Below are 13597 nucleotides of genomic sequence, written 5' to 3'. Positions count from 1 at the left end.
GGCATTAGCAGCAGAAGTAACCCAATGAGTTATCAAGGCCAGACTTTTGCTGCTGTAAGTAACAATGGCATATAATAATTCAAAAATTTGATAATTTCCACTTTAAAATTAGATAGACTTTTGGATAAGTAGTGATTTATTCAATCTTGCTGCTGTTCCTGCCATTACTATTGTTAATTACAGCATCTATGCCTATACATGAGGCACAGTCTATGTTATGTGGCATTGCAACTCCCACAGTCACACAGAAGCTGCATCTGGCCAGGTTTCTACCTTTTACTGCTCATATAAGAAGAGTCACCAAACTTTTTTTTTTTTTTTTTTTTTTAATCTTTAACAAAAGCAGATCAAGTTAAATTGTTTCTTTCATAGCACTGTTGATGAAACACATGCTAGGTGTTTGTGAAAGAACATTCTCATAGTGGGAGTTTGTTAGAGGTTTCTCTATTCACCTATCTCGTCCAGAGAAAATTTCAAAATGGTAAAAATGACTGGTTTAATCTGCTCTGTGAAAAAGGGACTATTAATGTGCACATGTGAGAGATAATCAATTTGTGCATAAGTACAAGGCAGGAGCTAGTTTTATTTTTCAAAGAATGAAAATCATGAATTTTGGCTGAACATTTTTCATCTGATGAGTGAACATGGGAAACTGGAATTAATATGTGAACTACACAACTTTCCAGAATTCATCATCTTCATCAACTACAGCAAACTAGAGGGAAAACTCATTGTCCAAGAATTTGTCATTAAAAAAAAAAATTCTAATTGATTTTATAAAATCAAGCATCTTGGTTAATAATTCTTATGAAAATGCACAAGGAGTACTATACCAAACTCCAAAATGTACTGATGTGCTTCATCCACATATCTTATAAGTTGCTGAAGGAAACTGTAAGCAAAGCGTTTCTCAATGGAAGGTGTGTCTAATTCCAGGTCCTTAAGTCCTCTGTAAAAAGAAGCAAATCAATTTTCATACATCAGGAGGACTCAAAGCAGTCTTATTTCTCCATGCAGTCTGATGCCATTTTCTCTAGTAATGATTAACTGCGTATTAACATAAGAACTGTTCTGTATTTGAAGTAAACAGTACTCATAATTATTCAGGTTTTGAGCGTTTTGTTAAGATAAAACTCAGATTTCCCAGTAAACGGTTAAAGAAAAATGAGACTAGTCAATCAGATTAATCCAGTATCATTGTAATTTCTTTCCCTTACTTGTAAGGCATGATATCTCATATTTCCCTCCAGGGATTGATTATTGGGTGAGAGAGTTTTGAAGCTGCTAAAATGCTTTGATTTAAACAGTCCAGAAGTAAACCTAGTCTCCTTCATCATGACTTTTCCCAAAAAAAATCTGTTTGTAATGGAAGAACTTTGAATAGCTACCTAGCATTTGTCCGAGGAAAATCAAAACAAAGTGATGGAATTGCAGTTTACCTTTTCCAGTATGGTACATCATAGTTACTAGTCTGATATGAAAAGTATATCTTCTTTCAAAAAGTATGAATCTGCAGAGACTGGTTCCATGATATGGGCTGATGTTTGCTAAGAACAATCTGGCAATGACATAAGCCTTGGTTCTGCAGGATCATGACAGCACAGGCAGAAGCTCTGCTTAACCAGCAAGGGAGTCAGTCACCCCACTATCAGAATCACTAAATACTCGGTTCTTTTGAAAGTCAAAAGAGTATAACTACTGAATACAACTGCCTGTGTAGTGCACATTCCTGCTTTAAATGAGAACATTGCTGATAGTAAGGTTCAGTTTCAGAAAAAGACATTCTGAAACTCAAGTGGCTTTGTCAGCTGATACTTGTAATGGTACAATAGTGTCTGCTTCATTAAGATTATGTGATCGAGGATCTTCTCAATGCAAAACGGGTAATAAGAAGGAAGCCATAAACAAGAATGCTTAGAGACACAAAGCTGGTAGACAAGGGATAAAGGAGACAAGGCTGGAGACCAAAAGTCTCCAGTAATTAATGGGCCATTCAGAAACTTTAGGCACAGCTTTGGAGTTTTCTAACTCCTAAGAGGAAGAGATATGAAGAACATGAGCATTTTGAATATCCGAGGCAGGTCAATGGAACTCCACAAACTAATGATGGAATGTGCAGGGTAGGAGGATCAAGGAAGAGCAAAGTGGAGAAAAGACAAAAAGAGATATAAAGGGCCAGTCACATGTAAACTGTGGCTTGTCAACACAGTTGTCTGACTGAGCCCTGTACCTCATCTCTAGAATTTGTCCTTTCTTCTTATTAAACCCTTGCTTAACTATCTATGTAATCTCGCTCAGTATCCCATGTGTATGTGTGTGCTGTGAGGAGTAAGTGCCACCTACTAGCAAGATCAGCATGATCTCCAGCAACTGGAGTCAGACTTGGAGTGTAGGTGCCCCCAGGCCTGTGGTGCCAGCAACAGGAGTGAATGAGGGTCTCTGCGTCAGTAGTTGGAAAGGCCATAGCTTTTGGGAATGTCTCTATGGGCCCTACAGACTTTGACCCCAGAGTGCCAGCTACTGCAAATGACTGGCATGAGCGGATTTGGTGCCAGCAACTGGAGTCAGACCTTCGCAAGGGTAAGGCACCCCTGCTCTGTGGTGTCTCCAACTGGAGCAAGTGGGAATCCCAGTTGCCAGTCACTGGGCAGGGAATGCTGTGTGTCCCAAAAAAAACAGCTGATGTGAGGAGGCAATGTCAGTAAGGCAAGTGAGGGGCTCAGTGTCAGCAGCCAGAGTAGGACTGTGGGTCACAGGCCACATATGCCTGAGTGCCTCATGTTTGGCAGGGGGCAAGTGTTTGTATCTTCCCTAAAGCCAGTGTACATGAGCGTGCACTAGTCTGGAATGGTCACTGTCAAATAAAAGACTGGAAAGAAATGTGTGCAAGGTATATATGGCAGAAAGTCAAGTGGTAAGCAGACCAAAGGAAAATGTGAATCAAATGCTTGTTTAGACAGCACAGTGGTCACAGGGGCAGCAGGTAATATTGAGTTGAACTTGACAGAAAGACCTGCATTTGACTAGCACAGGTGGATGTAGGTGCAGCAGGAACTCTTTACTAGATGATGAGTGTCCAACTTAACAATTATTTTACCATCCCTCTTAGCCTTCCACTGCTCCAAAAACCAAAAGCCACTTTACACTTGTGTTTAAGTAAGACAGAAATAAAAAACGATTAGTCAAAAAGGAATTTGCAACCTTGAATACAGCTGAGGAGTCTTTTGTCATTTTGACAGGGGATGAGAAAAGAAACCTTTGCTGTGACATCCTTCTTTGTATATCCTACTCTATTGATGGGAAGTAAATTGAATTATTCCAGCTACCCTGAAAGATTTCACCTAGAGTTATTAGATTAGCTAAGGGACTCTATAAATGGAATGAATTCCATATGTGATATAAAAGAAAGGAAGGAGGCAGATTTTAAATAGATATGCTAGGCTAATTAATTCACAGTGATTACTTGAATCCATCTCTGTGACACTTTCATTCACTTACTAAAGTTCGAGTCATACGAACGTCAGATATGCTTTCAGCCACACTGATGAGGCAGACAAGCTTCCAACTTAATTAAAATTTTATTCACAATGCATTTAATAGGTAAACATGTAATAATAAAATCAACAGGAATTCTACATGTTATTCTGCAGAGAATAGCATGCATATGTACTGAATTACAAATGATCTGTTGATTATTACATTTATTCATTTTTATTGCATTTACACTGTAGATTGTTTAAAAGTTTTTTAAACATAACTTTACACTTTTAAAATATTTTAACAACACTACAAATTAACTCAGTTGAAAAAAATGGGTAGTAGATTTTAGAATTAAAACTGTCTTTTCAAAGCAATTGCCTAGAAATTCCTATAGAGAGGTCCATGTGCCTGACTTGTAATGAAGATTTGTAGAAAATTAATGAGTTTACTAGCAGTTGGATGTATGTATACACACCATGAAGAAAAAGCATGCTGCAGTGTTGAGAGAAGATGAAGAAGACACACAGAGATTCTGCAGAACTCTGCTTGTGCCCTGCTACTAACTCCATAATCCATTTCTTCCTTGCAATGTTCTATATGAAGGAGTTCAACCTTACTCCCAGGTACTAAAACCCAAAAATGATCGTAGATTTTTCTTTTAATAAAAAATTTTTTATAATAAATTTTTAAAAAAGGCTACTGAGTAGTATTAGAAACCTTATGTGACACTAATACTGAACAGAGAATTACCTGGAGACAACATATCCATTAATCTGTAGAAATTTCAGAATATCCTGTGCTTTTTCTCTGTCTTTGGCTTTTTCTTTGGCTGTGAGTGTATCATAAGGAACAAGAAGAGGATGGTTGCCTCCTCCTACTATGGAACATCAAGAGAATTAAAAAGCAGTTAGAGCACTGTCATAATAATACATACCGTGTTACAGTAAAATATATTCTGAAATAACAATGCACTTTTATGTTACACAAACCTAAAAAATGTTCAGACAGAAACTTTAGACATGGCTGTGAACATACTTCTAACATAATCAAGTCACTGCAAGTACCAGGTAAATATGTTGAACCTACTGCAAAAACTCATAAAGAAGAAAAAAGTGCTTAACTGTTATGAATATTTATTATCATTACAACTTCATTCAATGAAACTGAAAATCTTTCAATAAGTAACACATCATTTCATAAAACAACAACCTAAAAACAAATATGTAAACATAAACAGAGTCCTGCTTTTAAACATTCTGATGTCAGAAAAAAGGGTTAATGGAATTTAGCAAGATATACACATATCTAAAAATATATGGAGGTGATATAGTTCTGCTTTATAGTAATAAATTAAAGACAGAAAACTAGAGTAGAGTATTCAAATGTGGTTTGGATAACTGTTGTATCTGAGCAAAAGAATGCTGCCAAAACAGAGAGGTAAACAGAATAAACTGCATTAATATTGCCTACATATAACCGATGTATTGATATATCTCTGAATGTAGATAGTTAATTTGGCAGGAAAACAAAGTTGCTATCATTAATATAAATATCTTCATAAAAACTTCTTCAACAGGAACTGTTACATTCAGTACTATAAAAACTTCCAGGCATCACAGATCAGATCATATGTAATTAAGAACAGATACTTTGCTATTTCTTCCTTGTTAATTTAAATTTGCTGTTCCTTTTTTTTTAATTTTTTTTTCAATCTGTATTCTCAAATACCTGATCTAAGCTAACTATAGAGAACTTAAAATACTGTAAATACCTGTAGTTAATATTACCTTTTGCTTCAAGCTCCATTTTCTTTTTCTTTGCCCATATGTTATGGTAGTTTTCAGCCATCATCTCAGCCATAGCCTTAGGAAAATGGAGAGCTTAGTGATATGTGTTGCAATGGTTAACCCCCAAGAGGACAAATTCCTGGTTGATATTAAATAATAATTTTTGTTCTCTGACAGGTTCAATACAGTTACACTGTAATGGTTCACTGAAACCAAGATTTTTACGGAAAAATTAAGATACAGAATTTGGGTAAGATGGGTCTATCTATAAGACTTAGGAAGCTGGTGCTGAACAGAAAACCATTAATAAAAACCAGGAGGAACCACTAAGAAGAGTATAGTCTCAAATGATTACTGTGGTATCAGACGGGGACTTGATTCTCAAAACAATACCAGCAAGAACCCCCTGAAGGCCCTGGTAAGGGAAACAAATAACAGCAAGCCTGAGAATTGAATCAAGATTGTTCTGGCTGGCTGAGGCAGACTGACTACAAACGGACGGCTATAGCCTGGTCAAGGGGGATACTCAATCTGTGTGAGCACCCTGTTCAAAGCACCAACCATTTTACCATGGACTACATAAAGGCAGCCATAGGTTTTTTATTGAGCATGAAATTCTCCCCCAGTGTGCACAACAGATAAGTAAATTCTTCCTATAAAACAACCTCTTTCAGACTGGTAAACTAGAAGCTAGTCATCAAACAAAGCAAAACACAGACAAGCTCTTCAGTCTCTAACTAGTAGGAACTACTATTTCAACTTTTTAAACACACCTCTCCTCCCTCTAGTTGTATGCAGTGGTGGAATTTTCTCTAGATTTCCCTTTTCACTTCTTTTGTGGACCTCCAGAAGAATTCTTTTCATCTTCAATAAGGGGTTTGAGTAACCAGTATTTTTTAATACCACTCACATAACAACTTGAAACTTTCTGGTCTTATCTTGCTTGTCTATAGGACAATTAGCTTCACAAACTTTTCTGCAGTGGACACATGTCTCTCCTATATGGTAGACGCCTTCTGCCAAGAACAAACTGCTTCTGTTGTTTTGATAATCCCAGTTAGAACCTTGGAAGAATGTAGTGTAGTCTGGGTTTTCTCTCCTTGGAAAGCAGGGTGCTATGAAGGTGGTCTCAGAGCAAGATCTAGCTACTCATGGAACCAAGATGTAACCAGCTGACCACTTACGACCAAAAGGACAAGTATTTCCCAGACTTACACTTTTAGACATAGTCATGATCCCTGCTAGCACAGTACATGCACAGGATGATGTCAACATTCAATAGCATAAATTCTTGTGTACTGGTTAAAAACAAACCAACAAACAACTTTTTTTGTAACAACTGTTCCCAGCAATTTAAAAAAAGGTTGAATAGCCTAACCCTGAACTTCAAGTTTAAAGATAATAAACATGAAAAAAAAAGTTCAACTTTCCGTAAAGTTCCTTTTTAAAACTCAGATCTCATTAATAGCTAACCTATTTAGATATTTCCTGAATGACAGTATCAGGACAATTAATACCTGAAATTGCATTTTAATTAAATTTGCTTAGGTTTCAAATAACGGATTTTGAAGCTGCTTTCAAAGATTTATTTTCATAATTAAGGGCATGAATGAATCATAAAGCCAACCAGCTCTGCTTTATAGCTTAGGGCTACAAAGGAAGTAAAATTAATGACAATTGTTAGAGGGTATAGCATAAAATAATAACCAAGGGAGTAATAGAAGTTATAAAGCCATTTCTTTACTGTTTTGTGACAGGCTGGTTACTTTTCTCTGGGTTTGGTTTACTGCACCATAATGTTATGAGGATGTTTACATCAAGAGTTATCTCATGAGCACTAAACAAAGTCTGCACAGACTTTCAACTACACACAGTCTATACAAGTGTTAAATGATATAATTAAGCTGTTCTATCAGTTTAAGATAAGAGTGTAATGACCATAGTGTTATTCAGTTATCCATTTTATTAACTCTCTGGGATGATCAGCAATCTACTGCATGTTTTAACTCAAGCATGATGGTTAAATGGCAGCAAATTCTGATAATTGTAAAGCTCATCAGCAACCTACCATGGTTATAAATATAAAACCGAAAACTACAAGACAGGAATCAAGGAGGGAAAATCAACTAGAGAATCTGATCAGATGAACAATACAGTATATACTGTACAGTTAGGCAATTTACTACTGCTGTTGTTTCACTGCACTGCTGTTGTCCACATACTGAGCAGAGCTCAGTATGGACTAACTTATCCCTGTGATTGAGGAGTTTTCTGTAGCCAGCTTTGGAAGCTGTGTTGCCATCACTAGACTGGCACAAACACTCGTGCTAACTAATTAAAACTGGCTAGCGTATGTCTACATAATATTGTAACCATACTCACAGCAAATTAGTAGACTATAAAAACTAGCGCCATACTCCATCAAACACTAAGAAAAAACCCCTAACTTTCTAAAGGCAGAAACAGCACTTGTTTATCAAATGAAGGTATTGTTCTCAATAACAGCAATCTACTGACAGATCAGTCAAAATCCTACCCCCAATCTCTTCATTCTCTATTCTCACAATGTTTGTTGTAATAATGGATCCTCATTCTTATTTCTTCAGTTTAGAAAAAAGAGCAATGACAAAATCTTTTGGGAATATGGTGGAGAAATGAATTACAAACAGAAAAAAAGCTGATCCTTCAAGCTCTTCTAAAGCGGATTCCATTTAAGACAACAGATGTTCACAAAGAGAGCCGGCACTAAAATAAACTTCAAAGCTTTTCAACATGAATGACGTTTTTTAAAGCAACAGAGAATCAAAGACCAATGATGAAAAAGACTAACAACAACAACAACAACAACAACAACAACAAGTTAAAAAAAAGCGTATCAAAGTAAAAGAAAGTAACATAAGGCACTACATTTTTTTAAAATAAACTAGCTGAAAAGAAAAAAAAATTGTAAAACAAGGGTAGGCATATTAAGTGTTTGTGACTTACATGTAAGTCTCTGGAGAGGGTGACATTGCTCATGTCAATTGCTCGAGGAGTGTAACCATGGGCTGTATCTACAGAGATCTGAACGACAAATATGCAAAACACTGGAGTTGTTATGCAAGCATTTGATACGAAAGAGTTAACAAGATACCGAACATAATGAAAGAACTTAGGGAAAATTCACTTGCATATCTCTAGAGAGCAAAAGGATCCTATGTAGCCCAGCTGAAAACTCATCAAGGATGGTAAATTTAAATGAGATTTTGGCAAAGGTCTAGATATTTTCTTCTGAAAGACAGTCAGCTATCAGACACAAATCCCCCTCATTTGAATGCAAATTTCCCATGAACTCATTTAAGATTTTAACTCATACAAGCTAGTTTAATGTAAATTCAGGCAAAAATCAAACTTTTAATTTGGCTTTTCAACATTTCTATATGTAGGAATAGAATCTACTAAATACGTAGCTTTTTCCTTCTGTCCTGCCTCCCCACTCAGAAAACATCACTATTTTGTCATTCTTTCTACTGCCTAAATTTGTCACATGTATGCTCATTACATTGACAGAAATGTTTGAAGAAGAGGAAACAATGATGGAGATTCCCTGGATGGCAAGCTACTGATGCAAGAAATGTGGATAGAAAAGTGGCATTGCTGTGCTTTCCTCTGTGGATTCTGCTGAAACAGATAAACTCAAGTTCCCCACAGGTACACCTCCCTCTAGAAAGAGCAGTGTCCAGAATTTTGTTCCTGTGTCTGATACTATTTTCATGTGCACATATACGAGAATGTACAAGGCCTAGAAGTTCAAAAGCCTTATTTCAAAAGGCAGGCATTTTTAACAGAGAATAACACAAAGGATGTACAAGCACCGCACAGCAAATAAATACTGATAAAGTATTGGTTTTTAAAGCAAACAATGCAAACATTTTTTCATTAACATGAAGATACTGATTAAAAATACTTGAAATTTCAGATAATCAATGCTATTTTGTGTGCATGTGTGATGACAGCACAACACATTTTAAACAGAGAATGACTATTAATATGATAGTGGACTCTGAATTACAGAAATATCTTAGGCTTCAGAAAGTCCTCTATAAAAGTAATTTCATTATAGTAAGGGAAGACTGTAACAGCTACAAAAGCTGTTTTTATATGTTGATGTAATCTGAATCTCAACTGTAAAGCTATTCATCGTAATGAGTTCCTTATGCTTGAAGTATATTTGAATATATCTGTCAGTATAGTCTTGGGGCTGGTATTATAAACACCCAAAAGTCGGTAAATTTGGAAGTCAAGAATTTTGGAAGGCAATTATAGTGTACAAACTATAGTGTGCAGTTTAGTCCAAGTGCTAAATCAAATCACTTGATATACTCATTCTAGTGTCTATAGATAGTGCAGAGGCAGGTTCAACTGCTCATTTTTCACAGGTGTATCACCACTCACAGATGTAAATAGTGCAGAGTTGAGTGGAGAGAAGAGAGAAAGATTTTTGCTCTCCATTTTAGTTCCCCAGTTGGTTTTGCTCCGTGGGCATCTGTGTGAATTCTGAAAGATTTTCTCCCCTCCCCAGTTTAATTGCAATATATATACAACTCTAAGAGAATAAAGTGTTAGTATATTTCCATTTTATCCTTAGAGCATTTTGATTTAAGAAAGCTATTCTAAAGGAAAAAAAACCTACCTAACATTTTCAGAATGTTGGTTGTCTATAGATGTAAACTTTATGCTGCATTAACATTGATGTTTCTATTAATGGACCTTAAAAAATAAGTTAAATTTATATATGTACCTTTATTTTTTTCTTTACAAGCTTAGAGGCATCCATAGACACTAAATTACAAAAAAAAAATAGCAGACCAAAATCTTGTTAATACTCACTATTAATGCATAATCATCTACTAATATAAACAAGTCCCCTAAATAAGGTAGCTAACTTCAAATCAAGTGAACAAATACCTTCCTATTTCAGTTTTGTTGGGCATTTTGAAAAATATTTATTAACATATTACTTTGCAACAGTGAAAGGAAGTTCCAGCTTCAGTGAATAGAAATCCATGCCCATCTTCAGAGTCATACAATTGTTTGTGAAAAATGTTTTCATGTATTTTTATACTACAGGTTTATTTCATCACTTCTAAAAAAAGAAGATTGGAGAGCAGATTTTGCATGCCTTTTTTAAAAATAAGTTCTTAATAAAATGGCTCACTTGACTAGTTTGAGATATGCGACGTGTCCGGTTATACAGTGCCATGGAATCTCCCTCCCGTGTTCTTTCAATTCGCCATCCCCATGCCAGCATAGTTTTCAGTGATTCTTTGATTGGCCATCGATAAATTTCTTTCTCCTAGAAGAACACACATGCGATAATTGCCTTGTTTTTTATGTAGCTGTACAAACCTCAGGTTTTTGCCTGGTTATGCTGAGATGCAAAGAAATGTACTGAAATCAGCCTCTATGGCCAAGGGATGCTGCAAAGAAGCAAATAAATCACATATAAGATATTAAAAAGTTTATTTATCATTACAGAGGTGGGCAGAAGAATTGTGGCCCTGCAGGAAGCTGAAAATCACAGGAATAAGTGTGTTAATGGTATGCTCAGATATGAACTCAAAGATAGAGCAGTCCTTATCAGGAATAATGCAGTGTTTTGTCTGTTACATGAAACAAACAAACAAAAAAAAAACATAATCACAGAATCATTTAAAAAGTCTGTGTTGGAATGGACCTCTGGACACCATCTGGCTCAAACTTCTGTTGAGGTCAGATAAGCTAACCTAACTGAGTTGTCAACAGTTATCAGAATCAGGTTATCTAGGGCTTGTCATGTCACGCCTTGAACATTTGCAGTGCAGGTGATTTTACCACTTCTCTGGACAACCTATTCCAAGATTTAAGTTCTCAAGGATTTCCAGAAGGCATTTCTGCTGAATCAACTTAGACCCATTGCCTCTTGTCCTGTCACTGTGCATCCCCATGAAAAGAACACATCCATCTTCTCTATCACTAGCATTTAGGTACTAGGAAACAGATTATATCCCTGTCAGCTTTCTCTTTTTTAGGCTGCACAAATCCAGTTCCTTCAGCCTTGTGTCATTTATTAGCTTCTCCAGCTTTCTGATCATTGTGGTGGCCCTCTGTGGCAGAACTGACAAAGCCTAAACTTAACTCTTCACTAAGCAAGTAGGCATTCCTGTATGACTTTACTGTAAAAAATATACTGGTAATATGACACTTCAGTTTCACCATAAGATATGCCATGTAAATTCGACAATGAGACAATAGGTTGAATGGCCTATTTATTGGAAAATAAACCCTTTCTATCTCTTCTTGAGATTTTAAGGAAGGCAATATCACACGCATTAGCTGACTTACTCTAAATAAATATTTTAAAAGTGCTGTAAACACAAGGTGATCTTTTCAGAGTGAATGAAGCAATCTTTCAGTCACCCTGTATCAAGAATGAACAAATTTCTTACCTTTTCAGATAGTAACTTATACTGTTTCATTAATGGTTGCACTTTTGCAGATTCAGAATATGTTTCACCATATGTCCATCCATTGGCAAACTGAAAACAGAAATAGTAGAGGAAAAAATGGCGAAAAGCAAAAGAATTATGACAAATCCTGTTTTTTTGGTACAAAGGAACTGAACAATGCTTCTGCAGAGAAGTTATCTTCAAATTTCCTTTCTGCAATTTTCTCAACATTTTCTCAACCAACATTTATATTTCCTACACATAATGAAATGTATTACGTAGCATGCCATCTTTTTGAAAATTAATGATTACAGAAAGCTATCATTTAAATACATTTTTCTTTTAAATATTTCTACAGAGCAGAATACTGTGCTACAGCTGAGGAACCATTTCAATGCTGGGTACACAAAAAGGAATAAAAACCCTAAAGAGGTTTTTTGGTTAAAAATTGAAATTTGAAGCAAATAAAACTCTTAAATAATTAGCAAATATATTTACTCAAAGGTCAACAATAAAAATAATTACATTTTGAAACACTATTTTGAAATACTCATGTGCACTCACAGAACTTTCCCCCCAACGCATTTCAAGAAAATACAGGTTTATATCTTACCTACGTGCCAACTTGTAGCATTATGAAAAATAACCATATCCAGAGCAAATTCTTTTAAAGAAGAGGAATAAAATAAAATTCTGATTTTGCTTTAACAGGAATATAGATTTTACCTTTTCCATTGACCACTTGTCATGAGAGTGTTCTGCATACTTGTTAATGAAATATTCTAGCTTTTCAGGGATTGTAATGCTGAAAGTGAAGAAAAAAATAGCCATTACATCACATGCTAAAATGTGAATGCTTTTGTTTAAAAGAAAAATTTCAAATAATTAGCAGTGCATACATCCATTCAAAGCATCGTACTGTGTTTTGTTTCCTCACATACAGTTTGCTCCAAGCCCCAGTTAAATCAAGACCAAAAAAATCTAAGTTATTTAATGAGCACTGAAAGAACCGCAGCTGTTGTAGGAGTCTACTTCTTCATCACACATGTGCAGGGAAAAATCAATAATGATAGTGAGCACTCATGCTTTTTGTCACATACTTCTATTACTAAGATATACTTTTTAAAGATTAAAGATATAACTATGACCCATAGCTTCAGAAATAGGGTGGTAATTTACTGTACATGTCCATTATAAACTAAGTGGCCTAACAGTCCCTTTTGAAGCACATCGTCTATTTTATATATTCCTATAAATTTTATTCTATGCTTGAGGCACTATAACATATGACAACTGAAAAAGTTATATGCTCAAGGCTCTATTTTCCAAAATCCAGTGAAAATTAAAAATATTAAAATTCTTGTTACACATTGAAAAAAAAAAATACACTAGCCTTCAACAGGTGTACAAGACTGCAGAAGTTAAGGTTTCTTAAGCAGTAGAGGAAAATCAGCTATCCTTAATTGTAAAACAAGCACAAGAGACAAAATCCTCTTCCAAAAATAATGTATCAAATATCAGTATTTTACTGCATCTGCATTCCTACAAATGAAAGGCAATAATTGCTTTTTGACAACTTACAGAATAGCAAGATCTTTCCTCCTAAGACAAAGAATTTTGGCAGTAAAAGCATTACAGTGCCATCTACTGCAAAGTAGAAGAGTCTGGTTTTTAATCTTCAGTCATAAGGTGAGAAAAAGCAGAAATGCAAAACAAAATTACGTCAGAGTAACAGTTTTCCTGAGCCTAACCCCACACAAAGGTAAAAAAATATTCATCCAGCATGGTCACCATTTTTTTTATTGTTTGTAAGTATGTATTTCAAGGGGAACTCTAGTAATGGTATAACTGAACAATTTCAGG

At 35.5% G+C, this 13597-nt stretch overlaps 1 protein-coding gene across 8 annotated transcripts in view; it reads right to left on the bottom strand.

Moving 5' to 3' along the window:
* Positions 1 to 13597, bottom strand: part of RYR2 (ryanodine receptor 2) — a 397519-nt gene that overhangs the window by 95276 nt on the left and 288646 nt on the right. For 5 of the 8 annotated variants that reach the window (XM_065057819.1, XM_065057821.1, XM_065057823.1 and 2 more), the window contains 7 exons: positions 12461 to 12539; positions 11735 to 11824; positions 10465 to 10602; positions 8253 to 8330; positions 5268 to 5343; positions 4231 to 4357; positions 834 to 949 (listed from right to left, as the gene is read on the bottom strand). In XM_065057819.1, coding sequence (XP_064913891.1) covers positions 834 to 949; positions 4231 to 4357; positions 5268 to 5343; positions 8253 to 8330; positions 10465 to 10602; positions 11735 to 11824; positions 12461 to 12539 — 704 coding nt within the window. The remainder of the gene's footprint in view (positions 1 to 833; positions 950 to 4230; positions 4358 to 5267; positions 5344 to 8252; positions 8331 to 10464; positions 10603 to 11734; positions 11825 to 12460; positions 12540 to 13597) is intronic. The other 3 variants (XM_065057820.1, XM_065057825.1, XM_065057826.1) reach the window with 1 other exon arrangement.

The sequence above is a fragment of the Columba livia genome, chromosome 3 (genome assembly GCF_036013475.1).
Source record: "Columba livia isolate bColLiv1 breed racing homer chromosome 3, bColLiv1.pat.W.v2, whole genome shotgun sequence".
Classification (NCBI taxonomy): Eukaryota; Metazoa; Chordata; class Aves; order Columbiformes; family Columbidae; genus Columba; species Columba livia.
This window is presented reverse-complemented; position numbering and strand designations above follow the sequence as displayed.